Source organism: Taeniopygia guttata, chromosome 1A (genome assembly GCF_048771995.1).
Source record: "Taeniopygia guttata chromosome 1A, bTaeGut7.mat, whole genome shotgun sequence".
Lineage (NCBI taxonomy): Eukaryota > Metazoa > Chordata > Aves > Passeriformes > Estrildidae > Taeniopygia > Taeniopygia guttata.
This window is the reverse complement of record NC_133025.1, coordinates 58,139,798-58,158,641: the sequence shown is the minus strand read 5'-3', so window position 1 is coordinate 58,158,641 and position 18,844 is coordinate 58,139,798. Positions and strand designations below refer to the sequence as shown.

The 18,844-nt window shown below is 42.3% G+C and overlaps 1 protein-coding gene across 2 annotated transcripts in view; it reads right to left on the bottom strand.

Moving 5' to 3' along the window:
• BCAT1 (branched chain amino acid transaminase 1) overlaps window positions 1–16,080 on the bottom strand; it is a 60,280-nt gene extending 44,200 nt beyond the window's left edge. Inside the window, exons 1-2 of one of the 2 annotated variants that reach the window (XM_002197715.7) lie at window positions 15,871–16,080; window positions 4–75 (exon numbers count right to left, since the gene is read on the bottom strand). In XM_002197715.7, the coding sequence (XP_002197751.3) occupies window positions 4–75; window positions 15,871–15,879 (81 nt within the window). In that variant the 5' untranslated portion in view covers window positions 15,880–16,080. The remainder of the gene's footprint in view (window positions 1–3; window positions 76–15,870) is intronic. The other variant, XM_030263356.4, reaches the window with a different exon arrangement.
• Window positions 16,081–18,844: the final 2,764 nt, after the last annotated feature.

Genomic DNA, 18,844 nt, shown 5'->3' with positions numbered 1-18,844 from the left:
TACCTTGAAAGATTCAGTCATTTGCTTTCCTGTTTCTCCTGAATATCCTCCTCCCGTGCACTCATTCTGGCAGCCCTAGAAAAAAATAAAACCAGAGCAAATCAAATTCAGTGCACATTACAGGAAAGCTGATACACATTCAGTTCATTCATTTCAGGGACAGATTGTATTGAATCATCAGACCTTGCCATCAGCAAATATATTGGCAAGAACTTTGAGATGAGTTCTTAGCACAACCTTCCACCTTCTTGGTTCTCAGTTTCATTTCAGTTGCTTTATTTTGTGCAGCTGCATTTCAGGGCTTCATATATATAACATATATATACACACATAATATCCTGGATTAGATTATCGAACTCTGCAGTGTAGAAGGTTATGGACAACATCACAAGTTTTTTATTCAGAGATGAATAAATAAATTGGGTTTTTACTCAATTCCAATTCCATCAGAGCCAAGTTTCTCTACTAAAGTATCTGCCTAACAGGTTTGGTTTTGCTTTTTTTAAGAGACGGTTCAGTAGGCAGAATCGAAGAAAAAAGAAAGCATTGGTTTTGTTAAATCCTTCATTAAACAAAGACAGTAATAAGGAATTACCCACCTATATTAATAAACAATGAGAATATTTTGCATTATCTGCAATGTTGAACTTCAGGCTTCTGCAAAGGAACTGGGAGGGCAAAGAATAAAAAAAAAAGAAAAGGAGTGCTAATTCCAGGCATCCTTCTGTTCAACAACAGAGGGATAACAGACAGGGGGAAGCCATCTACCTAAAAACAAGATTCCCAGTTCTCACAGCATCACAATAGCATCTCTGCAGACCCTCCTGCAGTACCTATGCTCCCTGCCAGTTGCACCCAACAGCACAGAACAAAGGAACAAAGACAGCCCTAACAGGGCTCCTTGCTTCCCAGCAGCCTTCAAGGAGGAGCTGAAAAAGTGACAAGGGTGCAGAGGCTTGGGAGAGGGAACAGGGCACCAGCAGCAAGAGCTTGGGGTGATGGGCCATGAAAGAGGATGGCCGGGATGATGGCATTAGGGTGCACAGCTGGAAGGATGGAGAGGACTTGGTGGCTGTCTCTCAGCCTCATGCATCTCAGGTCCAGATGGGAAAGCCCCAAATCAAAGGTACAATCCCCTGATGAAAAGGTGCAGAGAAAACCTTTCGTGATCAGCCTATGAGATCCCAGGGGGCAGGCTTGTGTTAGGGACACAGCAGCCACCTGTCCTGCAGCAGCCACCAAAATGTGGGGCCAAGGCTGGGACCACATGGACCACAGGCTTACACATAAGGCAAATAACATGATTTTTTCCCCCTTTTTAACAGATCTTGGGAATATAGTAAACATACCAGGGGGAAAAAAAAAAATAAAAAGCAAACTCCCAGCCACAGCAAATCTCACTTCCTCTCCCCTTCCCCCAGGGAGCCACCCACATCCCTCCTGCTGCCTCTTCTCAGCTCTAACCCTTCTGTTCCTCTTTCTTTGTAGCTCTCTACAGCAAGGCAGGCAATCATGGCAACAGGACCGTCCCTATGCACTAAAAAGAGAATGTCCAAGAGAGATCATAAATCTCTTTACAATATCCTTCATCTAAACATGTTTTCTTTGCCTTAAAGCTTTATTTGATAGAAAGACAAGACTTTGGCAGAGTGTGCACTGGCATGCAGTGGCAGACCCAAGCAGGACTAAAGTGTTACTGTATAATAACAGCTCCTTGCTTTACCTGTAATTTTTCAAACACTTCCAAACCCACTGGTAAATTCCTAGAAAGCCTTCATGACACCATCAGTTGCAAGCAGTGAAGCATTCCACAGATGAATGGAGGCAGCTGATTTTTCTCTGTACTGCAATGAATTAGGATGGAGTGTGTGCTGGTTACCAGCTAACAGGATGGGAATTGCCAGCTCTGGAAGAAAAATATCTCAGAGAGCTCCAGCTCCACTGCTGCCTTTTGTCTAATATCCACTATGCCAAGCTGGATTTGCTAACAGTAATTACTGGTGACAGCAAATACTGACAAGTACTCAACCATTATACTTCAGTTTCTTTCTGTTGCTGCTTCATGAAATTGCCCTAAAGCAATAGCTGGCATCAACACAGAGGACTGAAGCTGGATACAGCTTAATATTCTCTTTCATGATCTTTTTTAAAGATACCAAGATTGCAGGTGAATTTGAAGTACAGACCACCTACAGGAACAGCCCCTGGGGGCCACATCGTGTTACACTTCAGTTCAAGATTACCACTGAACTCAATGAAGTCAACAACTCCATTTCTGGGCACATGCCTTGGGGCCAGTCCTATTCTCCATTAAGTCATTATTTTTTACAGATTTAACTCATCTTTAAAGCAAGTAACTAACTGCCCTTGTTAACCACACCGAGATTAAACTGAGTTAATCCCTCAGCACTAGAAAGAAATACCACAATTACTTTCTAATTAATGGAGTCATATTTTAATGGATCCATGGTCTACAAATCTGAAACACATTGCTAAGTGCAAGATGGAAAATTGCTCCCTGGTTTAGTGCCAATACTGCCAAGGGAGATATTCCAAGCATAAATTTGCCCTTTGTGTTTAATAGTGTGGTAGATTTAAAACTGCCCCCATTAAAACATTGATGTTATCCTGAAGATAAACTTGAGCCACTGGGTCAAGAACTTCTCAAAAGTCACTCAAGACTGTCCCAGGTAGCTGTACAATTGCACAAGCATGACATTATTTCCTATGTTGTGCTGTAGAGATACAGGTTTTTTCTCTATAATATTTGTAACTGCTTTTTCTAAGAAACAGAAGAGTATTTCAGAGTTTTCCTTCTAAAATACTGAAAACACACTGATTTTAACATTATGTAAACCCTGTATGAGAATGAGGTGTAAAATCTTACAATAGATTAAGCTTAGTTAAAAAATGGGGTTTATATGTCATTTTATCACTGTGAGCTGAAATAAAGACCTGCTGGGAAGTAGCTCTGTTATTACTTTTACTGAAGATCTCAATGCTCTAATGACCATTACAAATCCTTTAGCACTGACAGAAGTAATCACAATACACTCAGCTGGATAACAGTGCTCCTTCACATCAGCCCTTAGTTCTTGCACAAGGCAGAGGTAAAGCCTCTGGTGGGTATTTGTGCATGTAACACTTACCGGAACTTTTGGCAAATCTTAGGCCTAACAGTTGTCACCTGCACTTCTGCTAGAGCTTTCCCAAACCTGCACTTGGTCCTGCCTTACACATACATATCTCCTACATCTCCTAGCATCACGATGCTGCAGTCCATGCTCTCCCTGCTGGCTTTGGCACACGTCCTCTACTTCTCCTATGCAGTCAGATCACTCAGCCTTCTGCTACAAAACCAGGCCCATCTCATCCCTAAACTCCCCAGGTTTCCTAGACTGCATGAGTGTGCCTCAGCTGTTCCTGTGCCTTCACACTTGGGGGCTTTTGAGACACTCAGCAGAAGCATCAGCATCTTTGCTCTTGTTTGGGGCTGTCTGTTCTATGAACTGCAATTCCACCAGGTGCTTTGTCAAACTGCTGGGGTTTAGCTACTCCACCTCCCTGGCTCATCTTCAGTTACGAAACAGGAATTGAAGAGTACCAGAAGCTTCATCACTGTGAACTTAAGCTGTAAACTGCATTTCTTTATAGTGTATGAGATCATTTATTTAAAAAAAAAAGTCACCAGTTCTCCAACAAACTTTCCAGTTACCTCTATATGCCATGTACTTTGTCACTCTTTCTCAAAGAAAACTAATTCTTCATTCAGTTCTCTGTTCCCTTAATTTTCCCTGTTATTTGAGTAATCTTCTGACCACCAGGAAACATAAAATTTTCCCTAGCAGAAGGCAAAAGTAAGGAAATAAACTGAAAATGTTGTCTACAGAGCTGACACTTTCAGCTAGGAAATCACACTGGATGCTTTTCAAAACAACTCAAGTTCTGCAGCTTCATAAAACCCTTAGTCATCTTTTTTGGTTTCATCAGTCACCTGTGTGAAGTCCCCCACAGACAGCTCCAATGTTTCCACTCTGAGGGGGATTTTCACCAGTAGCACCAGTGCCCTGGTGGAGTACTACCAACAATAGGGAACACCTGGAAGCCTAATACCATACCCATGAAAGAATTGCAGACAGTGCATTTTTGGGCAAGCGTTGGCTCTTCATGGAGGTCAAGAACCTAAAGAAATCAAATAAACCACAGATACACAGCAATCTCCTGCTATAAACACCACCCTATCTTGTAGCAGTCATCAGGCCCCAGGAAAGATGGATCAGAAATTTCCTCTCAGTCAGAAGTTGTATGAAAGACAATTTTTAACAAAGAAAGTCCTTTCTGAGACATTTATCCAAGCTAAAACAGTTCCTTACTGCTTTTTCCCCATGCCTGCTTCTGGCTACAAAGTGTCTAAGAAATATTTCATGCTCTAATTTGCACTGGAAAGATAATGAAATTAAGGCACTTGCCAGATTGCAGGAATACAGCAGATCAATAAATCCAATATATGACTCACACTCTGGCACAGGTAAGCCAAACCACGTGTGTGGTGGCAGGTACCAGAGCTGCCCTCCTGCTCCAGGTATAAAACAGAATCCAATGTGCACAAAAGCCATATATTCTGTGTATTGCTACCGTGACTTCAAAACAGCTTTTATCTGTCCCTACGAAATGTTAAGACAATTTGGCAGCCACATCACATAAAATATGAAAAAAATCACAGCTTAACAAAAAAACAAACAAACAAAAAAAAACCAAACCCAAATATAAAACCCCACACACTGTCAGGCAGAGAAGCTGCTGAAGAGCCAAGTGATATAATATTACTTTTAATACCAACTAAAATGTTTTTATTAAAGACATCTGTGAAAGATTTCCATAGTTTAAGAAGCTCATATTTATGGAAGCCAGGAGCCGGGCAGGTCAGCTCTCATGGGAGTAGGTGAATGACATTAAAGCATTTTAATCCTTTCTCTATACTCCAGGGATGTGAACATGAACATACACGACACATGTCTGTGCCACCATGCAAAGGTCACCAGGTCCATTTGATGGGCAGGGCCATTTACACAATTTACAGTGCTAATTTCTGCACTTCCAATACATTTTTTTAGACTGTTCCTCCTTACATAGACCTTCCCTGATGCCTTGTCAGCTTGGCATTATCACCTTACTGTAGCTGCTTGTTCAACCTTGGGCTGGCACTAATGTTAGTTAAACAGAGGCTGTGCAATGGCAGCATACAACAAAGAAAAACACAAGGCAACTAGTGTAGCAGAAAAAGAGGGCTTCCACACTATTTAATAATGAATTTGCCTCACAGTGAGGGCATTGGGGCTTAGAAAATACAAGAGGTTTTATGTCCAAGAAAGCTGCATTGTAGGAAATAAGGTTGAATTGAAACAGATTATAATTAAATTAGTCCAAAAAACTGTGCAGGCACTTATCCCTGACTTGAGCAGTTCATTGGCTTAAATTTATACCAGTTTAATTGGTTTGACTAAAACTGAAATATGTTCCTCTTAAAACAAGCATCACTGTTTTTATTACATTTAAATAAAAGACAATTCACATTATATGAGCACAACTTGCTGGACAGAAAAACAGCAGGAGAACAGAGACCATCAAGAAGCAGAAATATTCAGCTAGTCCACCCAAGACTCATGTTTAATAACATTTATAGCTGAATCACATCTGTAAAAGCAGACAAACTTGGTTCAATGAGAACATATAAATGCAGAACGATGTTTGCAAAGTAAAGCCATTACAAGTGGCACTCTGGTGAAAAACCTCTTCTAGAACTAATGGCAATTTTTTGACTCAGTGTTTAAATTAGCATTTGAGTAAGTACAGTAGTACCTGAACTGATGCAGAAGAAAGCTTGTCTCAGTTCACTTGAAAGACAGTAAGGCTAGGCAAGGTGAAGATCTCCTGAAGTCCAAAAAGAACATGGGCTTGACAAGCTGAATTATCAAGAACTCCAAAGGAACAAAGAGACCAGAAGAAGCAGAAAACAAATTAATTTGCTGAAACTAACCCTAAGGAGAATCTGACCAGGGATGTATTCAGCTTCAGGCTGAATCTATTTTGCCACATATTTCAGAAAGAATTATAGCATGAGCTATGAATTACAACCATACACAAGGGAGTCTGAAGTGTGATCCTTCCCAACTGAAAAATACTGAAAGCCTCCCAGCAGCCCCATCCAACACAGGACATAAAGCAGCTGTAATCTCTGTGTGGTGCAGAGATTATTCAATAGTTAAGTCTGCTCTTAACACATCTCCTGCACATCCATACAGTTCCACTTTCTATTTTCTTAGCAGAAATAGGCAAGTACTCTAAAGAAACCCTCTTCACAAATGACCTCCAGGTGCTGTGTGCTTTAACCTTGATTTCTAAATGCACTGCTCGCACTGTTCTTGATTGTTTTCTGTCCCTTCCTATGACCCTTCTGCTGCTGTGTCACTCCCCAGTGCCATTTCCTCTGTCTTCACAGTTTACTGCTCTTCTGATTTGGGAAAACAGCCTGGTACAATGAGGGGAAGAGGCACATGACCTAATGGAGCTCTTCCATCTCTAACTCCTATGAACAGTGCCTCTAAGTGACTCTTTTGTTGGTTTGTTTCTCCCGTCTAGCATGAATTAGGTTTTTAACAAGTGCATTGTTTGCTCAAATGGCATGAAGGAAAACATGTTAAAGCAACCAGCTGGATCTAGCTGACCTAAAAATTCACCTGCCTGTTTTCTAATTAGACAGTGTCTCACAGCTCTATGATACAGTGACTGCTCAAAGAAATCAAATTCTGAAAGACACCACAGTTTTAATGCATTTAGGCCCTGTTCTTTGATATGAGATCTTTTGCATCAAGCTGGCAACAAGAAAGGGCATAAATGCTATTACTTGCTTTCCCCAACACAGTAGCAGGGCTTTGCTCTTTATCACAAGCTTGTGTTCATTATGTTTTCTCCAACATTTCCCTTTCCTCGTGTATTCTAAAAGCCAGGTACTAAATCAGCATTTTAAGATTTTATAGTAAAATTAGGCAGGATGCATGTTTAACTGCACTGTTATACCAGAAGAGATGAGCCTAAGCACAATAAAAACTAATTTGCTTCTTTTCCTTGAAGATTCAGTTACACTGACTATATTTTTTATTCTGAGACAGCTGTACAGAAAAACGACACATCTGATTTAAAGATGCATAAAATGTAGCTTGCAATTTATTTGTGAAATTGCCTGATAGTGGAAACTCCACACAGATTCTGAAGCTGATGACCAAGGCAATTGGCTTTATGCAATTGCCAAATGAAAATATAAATTACATAAAGGCATAGAGAGCAGAAACAAATCAAATCATTGTCTGAGTTACTGAGGGCTTAGAACTGGAAGAAAACCATTTAGTGCTTGAGACCAAAGCTTCTGCAGTTTCCAAATAAATCACTGTAAACTCCGGGGGGGGGGGGACCCAACCAAACCACAGCAGAGACAGTGATGGATTCCAAAATGAGAAGTGACATGCCCAAAGAAAGCTAGCTGACAAAATCCTGTTTTTAAGGTCACAGTCCTGCATGCAAGCTCCCCCATAAGTCCAGCAGCACCAGGAGAAGCACGAGGCCAGCCCTGAATCACTGGCCTGTATAAGGGGTCATTTGTAGCTATTCTCAGAGTGCTCAGACCGTGTCCCACTTAAGTCCATTTTGCACTGGAATAAAGGTTTACATAAGACACCGAGGAAAGATGAATGACACACTGAAAACAAAGGCTCTATGGAGGAAATAACAGAAGAGCTTTTGGAGGAAGGAAGAGTTACTTTTTTCACCATGAGTGCTATGTAAAGTGCCACTACAGATCACAGAACTGTGACTTAACACAGCTGGCTCAATGCAAGTGCACATGTGTGGCTGCTAGTGTGTAACGGGCCAACACCACATCTAGCCCTGGTGACTCTGCACGGCCTATTTAATCACAACCCATTCTCAAATGCCACTGCTGAAAAGCACAAGAAGCACGACTTTGCGCAGTGTGCTGGCTGCTGGAGCTGTCATTCCCTGTCCCTGCTTCCCAAGAGGCTGCTGTGTCCCTGAAGTGTCCAGCAGATGAGGCTGATAAAGGCATGACAGCAGCAAACTGACCTGGGGATCTGAATGGGCTCAAACCTGCAGGTACACTCTGCTGCACCAGTCAGAAAGGGCTCCTACAAACGTGCTTCTCTGCTGTTGTTCCTCACCAAAGTCTGAGCAAAGCCCATTTCTCTGCTTGCAGGCAGAAACGTGCACACCCAGATGTGGGCTCTGCCCGGACGATGCTGCAGCAGGACCCTGACTCGAGTTTCAGGGCTCACACTGATCTAGTAGGTCTTGTTATGAGAGGCATTAAAGTTATCCTGTGTCTCTTTAAACAAGTCATTGTCCTGGTTTAGGGCAATTTTGGGAGAAAATAGGTTTTTAACAAATGTATTGTTTGCTCAAATGGCATGAAGGAAAACATGTTAAAGCAACCAGCTGGATCTAGCTGACCTAAAAATTCACCTGCCTGTTTTCTAATTAGACAGTGTCTCACAGCTCTATGATACGCTCAGACAAAATAAATTAAAATCTGAAAGACACCACAGTTTTAATGCATTTAGGCCCTGTTCTTTGATATGAGATCTTTTGCATCAAGCTGGCAACAAGAAAGGGCATAAAAGCTAGTACTTGCTTTCCCCAACACAGTAGCAGGGCTTTGCTCTTTATCACAAGCTTGTGTTCATTATGTTTTCTCTAACATTTCCCTTTCCTCATGTATTCTAAAAGCCAGGTACTAAATCAGCATTTTAAGATTTTATAGTAAAATTAGGCAGGATGCATTTTTTAACTGCACTGTTATACCAGAAGGACAGCAAGCTTTCCAGAAATGTTGCAAATACTGCGTTCTCTTGGATTCTGATGGTGGGCTGGAACAGCTTGTTCCAGATAAAGAACGAAGACCTTCATTATTTATAGGCTTTCAAGGACTCTTCTCACTCTAAGGCCTGGAAGCCTGGCTCTACAGTCACAACACCCAGGTGAAATAAGGCAGAAATATCCATCTCTTCTACAAACAGGAAACTGAGGCATGGATTGTCCCACTGGCACACTTCACCCTGCTCGGCAGCTGCTTCAGGGAATTAACTGTGGTGCCAGAATAGGGTCTGCACAGCTCCCCAGGAACTAAAACATCAAATACATTACAGTTCTTCTCAAGGAAGAGGAACAGGTGTAAATGACTGATTTACAACGGGTTTGGCTGTTCACTGCTCACAGCTATAACCTATTCAAGCTTCTTGCCTAACAGCACTCAGGTGTGGGTGCAGAACACTTACCATACCAGCTCCAGTGGGTTTTAAGCCTGCCTTAATTGGTTTGAAGCAATGGGAGACCTCTCCAAAGCCTGCCTTATACCCTTGTGATGTGTATTTTGCTGTGTGCTCAAACACAGCAAAACAAACACTGCCCTGATTTGTTTCAAGTAGACATAGTTCAACAGAGCAGAAAGGAAACTGAAGCTTTCCTCTTGATGTGAAGGGCACTAGGAACAGAGCTAAGCCAAAGGGAAAATCCTTGGGACCTGTTTGAGGACAGCATGTATAATAATGTTCTTTCTGTAATAACAACAGAGAGGGAGCATTTTTGCATGATAGATGATCAGCTCAGAATTTTCTAGGAACTGAATAGCTTTTTGAGTTGCAGAGGCTGTCACAGAATGTAAAAAGCATTATCCACCACACCAAGCAAATGTAAATAATCCCATGGAAGCTTACTTACAAGCCAGGGAAAGCTGGGCACAACTACAACATCACTGCAGTGTCACACACTGCTCTCTTCAATGCGGTACAGCAACAAGGTAACACCCAGAAGAAGCTGCTTTTCTTCCTATCATCTGCTCAAAAGAGGTAAAATATTTCAAACTGGTGACAGAAACAGATATCCCACCTACTTAATATAAAGTCAACTGTGTAACAAGTCTAGGACAGGGAAAAATAATGGATTACAAGGCTCCAAAATTCTGGAGCTGGATTAACCTTATCCTATGTGTTCCTTTCTAAACAACGTGAGCAAGTCCTTCATCTGAAATGCCCTATCATTTGTTGACAGTGCCCAGAGCAAACTGGAGGCTGCCCAGGGAATTTGAGAGCAAAATATCACTCAGCACATGAAAAGTGGCCTTGAAAGAAAAGTGTGGTCACAGATGAGGTATTTGCAGAGGTGTCAGCATTAAGCACACACAAAGAGAGGACTTTTGCCCAAATCATAGCATGGTTAAAGCTGTAACAAACATAAATCAAGAGTGATGCAGTTTCTATTAGAAAAATAACAGCTTTGGAATGGTAAGAAATTGCACTGGAAACAAAGATAATAAACTGGCCTATGACAAGTACTGTAGGCTTGTTCTCCTACAATTCAACATCTGTATCAATGATCAAACAGCCCTCACAGCTCCACAAATCTAAACTGACAAATGACTCATTTAAAACATAAGCAAAGGGTCTGTGAGGCTTCAATGCATGTGAACATCCATGTTTTTCACATTTCAGAATATATGAAGCTAATCTTTAGCCCCTTAAAAGTTTAGAATTGCATCTGATTTGTCCACTGGTGAAATCCAGCTCACCTGGAAATGGCAGAAAGGAACAGTCATTTTCTATGTATGCTCTAAGAAATGTTTTGCCCAATTAACACGATGAAAACATTGCTGGCTACAGCACAACCTCTTAATAGAAAATCCAAAAGAAAACAATTGTAAATGCTAATTTTCAGCTTAGTGAACAATCAGAAAGCAATGCTGTTACTGAACTTGTATCATCAGGAAGAGAATCTTCAAGAACAGAATCAAACTGTAAATGCCAAAAATGGTCTCTAAAAAACTGTAGAAAGATAAAGGATAATATTAAAAACACAGATGACATACTCAAGATGGGCAATGCCTCAAATACATGAGCATGTGAAAAGAATTATGGGTGTTTTTTGCATGCATGTACACATGCAGCTGTACAGCTATGGCAAAACTGTGCCTGTGTAGCACTACATGTAGTAGTACCCTGTGCTAAGACTATTACTTCATGCCTGTTCATTTTTTCTAGCTTTTACCCTCTATATTTCAGGCTATACTTCCTAGCAAATATGAAGGGGTTTGTCAAATTTTAAGCAGGCATTGCCACAGGGCAGAATTCAGGGCTCTGATGTTGATAATTTGATAATAAATATTCATGTTCTGTTCTCAAAGAATAATTATTGTACTCTGAACTATAAATTTATAAAGACAGTTTATAACAAACTATAAACTATGGAGCCTATTTGAAAAAATACTTACGCTTTTCTTCATCCAGTATCAAAAACCCTCTCTACCAGTTTCTTCAGACTTTAAAATCAGAGAAGTGAAACCTGTATCATGCATCTGGTAAGAGATTTACATAGCAACTGACCTGCCAGCTATGTTGACAATAATTTCATAGTAAATGTTAACACTTGAAGTTTCTTTTCCATACTCATTTGATCAAGAATTTCCTTTATTTTAACGGAGGTTGAGAAACTGTACATCAAAAGAAATTATATTGTTATTGCTGATTTTAGGTGGACTACCTATAATTTTTTATTAATTGCATGATGATAAGCAATTGTATCATTTTATAAGAGTAGAATATGCAATTTCATGTGGCAGCCTTAAGAGACTGTATTTCAGATGCAGTAATTTCAAGTTCACATTCTGGAAAAATCAAAAATATCTTATTTTATTCAGTGCTTTACAGTTTCCCAGCTTAACTTCTGTTAAGCACATGGACTTCCTCAAGATAATAAAGAAAATAATACTGCTACACTGACATGTTAAGAATATTCCTTCTGCAAAGAAATCTGCCTACAGTGGTAACCTTAAACACCACCGTTACACAGACTTCTCTGTGCTGCTAAAAGCCACGCATTCAGGGCTCTGGACAAATATGTGATAGTCCATACTACTGGGTATGTAAAAAACTAAGACTGGATTTAAAAAGAAATTCAGTTTCTAAGCTTTTTCTCAGGACCACAGGAAAACCCAGGCTGGAAGGAACCTCAGGATTCTTTAATTCAATCTCCTGCTCAAAGCAGGGTAGGCTGCGAGCTCAGACCAGGTTTTTAAGGCTTGATCCAGCTGGGTCTTGAGAGCTCCCAAGGATGGAAACTGCACAGTCTCTCTTGGTAACCCATTTCCCAACTGTGCTTGTGGAGACAATTTTTCCTTATACCCCACGTGAACTTTTTTTATTTCAGTTAATGACATCGTCTCTTGCCCTCCAGCCATACAGCACTGCTGAGCCTGGCCCCACCTCCATCATCTTCCTCTAGATTGTGGAAGGCTGCTACTACACCACTCCAGAGACTTCTCCAGACTGAACACACTCTGTTCTTTCAAACTCTCCATGTCAAAGGTTTAAAAACCTTCATTCTCAGTAAAAGTAATGCAAATTCTAACATTTATTACAGAGGTGATGACTCTTAACACAACAATTTAAATGAAATTAAACAAGTGGACATTACTTGTGTGGCAGTGACATCTCTGAATCCTAGTAGAAATTATTCCAGTCAGAACCTCATGGAATTAAACCCTATTTGTATATCAGGAAAAACAATTTTCTGTGCTTACTAGAAATGTTTTTTATCAATATGATGTGTGATATGCTCTAATAGGCACACTGGATTAGCAGTAGCTGTGTACTGGCTGAGAAGCTATACGCTGCCCTTCATTAATGCTTCAAGTATATTCTAAAATGAAACTCAAAACACACTGCATACCTCAAAGGAAGAAGAAAATTAGTAACTCTGTTGGAATGGTATTAATGACATTAGTTTGCAAAACTAGTAATAAACTATGGGCCACGATGCAAAAACCCCAGACAGGTAAACTTTACTCATCATTTTTAAAGATAGTTTCAACTATTCTCACTTAAGTTTTGGGTCCTCTAATGTACACACCAAAGGGTGCTTTCCATAAGTGCAACACTGGATTTTCCTCTGCCACAGCATATGGTAATACTTCCTAAATTGCCCTTCTGCAACAGGTGCTCTATTTTATGATGTAATTTTACCTGGACCTTTAATGTGTAAAGCCATAAAAAAATGAGGTTGTTTCCAAGGCAAATGGGGTCACCCATTGACTTCATCCTGTGTTAGAATGGGAGGCATCAAGGTGCAAACACCAAAGTGACTACAAACATGACATATTAGAGTCACATACTACTTGGATTTATGCTCAACTACCACCTAAAGCCAGGCTTTTAAGATGAAGTTTGGGCATGCAATCTCTCCACTGCAGCCATCACAATTGATTATCAAAAGCCACAATCAGTGCTGAGTGCCTTGAGCTGCCTCCCCGAGATGTGCTTACCCAGTAGCACCAAGAACATGATGTGTCGTCACTGTGACAAGAACATGCCAGTCCCCACATCTGTGCCCTGAGAAGGCTGATTGTGCAAATTTTGCAGAGAGAATTTACAGCTTGGCTCCTTCATTCTGACACTAAAGGTCCTGCCCTCAAACCTACTAGTAATTTTCAGCACTATACATTCAGCTATGATTATTCATCTAAGAAAATGGCATAACACAGGGAAGCAATGAAAATGTCTGTTCCAATTCTTTACCATGCCCACGTCTCATAATATGTTTTTAAATGCCTGAATAAATGGAGAGCACCTGAGTGTTTACACAGTTAATACACTGATTCACCTCCTTTCCTAATATTATCCTCCCAAGGAAAAATTAATGACTAATGAAATTCACCTGAAAAATTTTCATCTATCTAATTAAAGAAAGGATATGGCCTATGGACTATTTTAACAAGATTTCAGTTGTGTTAAAGCTGTCTCATGACTTTGCAATCTTCTGTTTTACCTATGGCTTTGTAGTGTATTTCAATGCTCAATTTCCATGGGGAAAAAATCAGCATATCCACTGATCACACACAAGTGCTAGGCCTGTCAGTAACAACTAGTGCATTAGGTGCTAAGGCAGAGGCTGCAGAAACTGGAGGCATGATTAATTTCTTACACATTACTTTGAACAGGATGGAGAGGGAGGGTTGTGGTTGAGCTGGAAATAGTTCAAGGAAAAATGGAGGGTTGTGAAACACAGAAAATCACAAAGGGAAAGATGAAGGGACAAGGAGGTGGAATAACACTATTGACCGGGTTATTTATAAATGTATCAGGTTTTAGGTAAGTGTGGTGATAATCAAACTGTAATTTTCTGTTCCTTTGATAAATGCTCTACAAACACACAGTGACAACCAGAACCCTGGAGAGCTGACAGTCTGAACAGCTGAGGCAAATAAAGGGTAAAGGGCTCAGACAGCGCTGACTTGCCCAAGGCTACATCACTTCCAATTGGCCAGAATGTCCTTTTACTGCTGTAGCTACTGCTATAGCAAAGACAAGGAAAAAGACAAAATGAAGGTTGGGTTTGTGCAAGTGAGAAGAACCTAATGAGATGTCAGTGCTGCTTTGAGCAGACATGTTGGTAGTCCATGGTTTCCCTGTTACCTGTTTTCTTTAAGGCCATGCCAGAGCATTCCTGACAGGTGCTGGAGGACACTCTGGAAAGCAGAGGAGAGATTAAATGCCCTCTCTCCTTGACACACAACAGGTACATCAGAAGTGATACAAAACACGAGTTTGCCCCTTCCTTGAGATGCTCCATTCTGTCTCCGAGCACTGGGGCTAGGGGAGCTCTTGGGTATTTCCTTGAGTAGTTTCAGACCAGTTTCCTGCCATGGCTCCTCTACCCCCCTCCAGCTGCAGGGAGGGCAAACAGGGCTAGGACAGCATCCCAAAGCTCCGCCATCCTAGCCCTGCCACCAGGAGTGGCAACTGCAGCACTGCCAGAGGCACATAGGGACAGCACCGCTGGCTGTGAGCAGCACTTGCCACCAGCAGCGGAGAGGAGCTGGGGAGACGCCTCCCAGTCCCCTGTTGTGCCCATACCCCATCTGCTGAGGTGACCCCAGGAAAGCAAATAACTCAGCCGCGGGTTTCCTCAGCTGTTAGCTCCGGCACAGACCGCAGCTGTTCAGCTCCCAGTCAGCCCAGCACAGACCTGCCTCCAACCAGAGCACTGCAGCAGCGGCTCCACTGGGTGGATCTGGCTGTGATGCTCCCTTGGTCTGGCTGAAAAGCACCAGTGCTAACTCCATGCCCTCTGCCTTGACCGGGAAGACTTGTTTTTAATCCTCAGATCAGGTCCCTAAGCTGAAGAACATAAACATGACATTTATAAAAGGACAGTGCCCACACATGCTCATCTGCCACGTTAGCGTTTGCTACCGAAAACTCTTCTTCCATGACTCAAAAGTTATTTCGGAAATTACTCAGAACCTCTCAGCACGTTACAGGATTTTACCCATAGTCTATTTTAGTACAAGGGCAGACATAAGAGCTTTAACAAACTCACAGGCACAAAAAGCCTTGATGTCTGCCAGGAGACCGTAACCTTTGCAGGCTTTTGGTTTGTTGGTTATTGTTACTTTTGTTTAGGTTTTTTTTTTAATCATTGGGAGTCACATAAACAAGAAATTCACCCCAAAGGAAACCATACACCTTCCCTTCCCCTTCATTCTTTCTTTTCCACAGAATCACTTTTTTTTCCACTCATGCTGTCTGCAATGAAAGAGATAAAACCACACACAGTCTGCGCCTCTGAATCTCAAACAACAAACCCGCCAGGGACAGAAATCCCCTTCGCAAAGCACAAACAAATCGGGGCGCTAAAATCTGCCAACACAAATCGGCGAGCTGCCGCTTTGCCGAGGAGAAGCCCCACTGCTGCTCCGCACCGCCGGAAGGATGTACGGGCGGATTTGGGCAGGAAACCCGCTCCGCTTACCTTGATCATGCTGGCAGGAGGGGCAGATGTTCCTGCCGGGCTCCGGGCGGGAGGATCACCGAGCCCCGGGGGCGGATAGAGCGGCGCTGCGCGGGACCGGGGCCGGCCGGGGTTGGGTCTGGAGCTGGGGCTGCCGGTGCCGGGACTGCCGGGGCCGCTGCTCGGAGCTGCTCCCGCCGCTGCCAGGCTCCGATTGCATCAGCGGGTGAGGGCGGCGCGCTCGGCGGGCGCTCGGCGAGCTCGGCGAGCAGCCGGGGCCGCCCCGCCCCGCTGCTCCCTCGGCACCCACACCTCCCTCCCCCTGGCACCCAACCACCTCCCCGGGCACCCACACCTCCCTCCCCCCGGCACCCAACCACCTCCCCGGGCACCCACACCTCCCTCCCCCCGGCCGCCGAAGCGGCGGCCAGGCCGAGCCCCCGCCCGCGGCTCCGAGCCGCTGGGTCACCCCCGCCCTAAAATGGCCCCGCACCGTGCGCGGCGCCGGCCGAGCGCAGACAGTGCGGGGCTTGTGCAGTAATTCACAGCGAGACACGTTCTCCTCAGCCGTCACTATGCAACTCATCGTTTTCTGAGTCATTTCCTCTGTCTCGCCGTGTCCGACTCGGCTGACACGCCGGCACCTCGCAGTTGTCCCTCCTCGCTGTTTCCCCTCGCCTCGGCTAGTGCCGAATGCCCCAGCTCAGGGGCACAGCAGCCATCGTGTCTGGGATTAGCGGGGCTGACAGATGCTTTTGCCCTCTCAGCCTTGCCCCAGGCCGTGCTGAAGGTCTGGGATGTACCTGCAGAGCTCTGAGCCACCACCACTGCCTCACCTCCCAGGTCTGGGACCGGGCAGGCAGCTGGCCAGCGCCCGAAGATAAAGAATAAATACAGCAGCCTGGCAGCCTGTCCATTGTTTTGCTTCTACCTGTTCCTGTGAAACTAACAAAAAAACCACATGAATTTTTCAGAAAAAATGCTGCTGTAATGTTCACAAAGTGCTTACTTTCATCATAACTGACTTTACATTTAAGTCCTTTCTTCCTTTACTAATGTTTTCCTAAAGGTTTTCCCCTTCTGATCTTCTTTAGAGATGTTTCATCTCAATGTGACTGTCAGAAGTGCCAAGTTCTGCTTTGCACAATGCACATGAATTATTCTCTGTTGTACAGCACCAGAGATGGGTTACATAAGTGGATTTTTTGTTCCTGCTGCTCTTCAGCCAGGTAAAAAAAGTGCTGTTTAGTGGATTTACGAGCATTTTGGATTCCAAAAGAAAACAGGTGAACAGCACTACTAAAACATAAATTCACATGAAAAATGATGTTTCAGCAGCTGTTTAGGTGAGGAGAAAGATGGAGCAAAAAAACAGGAGGCAAGATAAAGCAGCAAAGGAGCTTCAGGCAGGTTCAACTCATCATCAGGGCAGTGCTCATGAGAGCAATTCAATCCATTCACAAGGAGTTATATTCAGGTTACAACCACCACATGGGAACAGCCAGGCTGGCTCAGGCCCTTCAACTCAATATCCTGTCCCTGCCAGTACACTCTAATAATGCCTGCAGAAGTGTTCTGAGAAGAGAATAAACACATAGGTGCACTTTGCTTCATATACTCTATCCACTCTTATCCTCAAAGGATTTGTACTACATGAGCTTCCTGAAAGATGAATTCTCTAGGCTTAACAGCACCTCATGGCTTTTTGTTCTATTAATTTGTTTCTTGAACCTACATAAAATCTGATATCTTTCAGATCTTGGTGCTTATCAGTTCCAAAGTTTAGCTCTCTTCTGTGGAAAAACTCATAGTTTTGCTTTATTTTGAATTTGCCGCTTGAAAACCTCACATCATTCTCAATTTTTCTGATACTGAGAGACTGCAAGCACAAATGAAGAGCACTTTACCTTCTGTATGTAATTTGTGATTTTACAGGCAATTGTCAAATCCTCTGTCAGCCATCTCCTTTCTTCAGATGAAGAGTTCTAATCTTTTTTGTTTACTATAAAACAGCTCAATAACCCTGATCATCCTTGATTTAGGATGGTGACATGAGCTACAAAACACTCCCAAAAAGCAGGTCATCATATTTACTTATAATTTGCCTTTTTTCCCTCCTCTGTTTCTTTTCATTATAGTTCTGTTCCCTGTTTGGACTGTTCATGAGCACTAAAGTGAACTGATCTATCTCTGAACTACTTAATTCTAAGATTTATCTGCTGAAAAGCAACATTTCCATTTATAACCCACCCATTTATATAAATGTAGCTCCTTTTTGGTTTTTTTGGGGTTATGTTTTAATTTTATACTCACAGACATTATTATATGTTGTTTTTACAACTGTATATACAGTTTCAAAAGGTCCTGCTGCAGATAGCCTTAGTTTGGCTGAATTGTTTTAACACCCTTACCCTGAAGGCTTTAATTCTCATCAGCAAACCTTGCTCAATTTCCCATTCTCTCAATTACAGACTCTCTTCTGTTTCTTATCTCTTATCCAATTAAAGACAGCAATCACAAAAGCACCTTTCTTTTCTATGAGCCTTTGCTAAGGCATTTTGTCAAATGCTTTGGAAATCCAGTTAGATTATATCCTTGGACCTTTCCTTCCTTTGGAGGAGTTTATAGATAGGTCAGGATTTCCTTTCAGAAAGGTCATGCTGAGCCTGCCTCTCAATAGCATATTTATCCATATATCTTTTTTGCATTTCTTGTTGCAAGTTGTACATTTTCTCCAGACTCACTTCAGTAGCCTGAATCCCTCTAAAAAAAAAAAAAAAAAAAAAAACCAAAAAAAAAAAAAACCAAAAACCACCACCAAACCAAGAAACTGTTGAAACCAAAAACACAACAACAACAAACAAAAACCACCACCAAACCAAGAAACTGTTGGAGTGCAATTTGACTGTTTCCAAAGCTCAGTTTACCAGTCTGAACAATCAGCCTTTTGCCTAAGTTCTCTGCAACATGCTCACCATAGAGATGCATTTTAAAC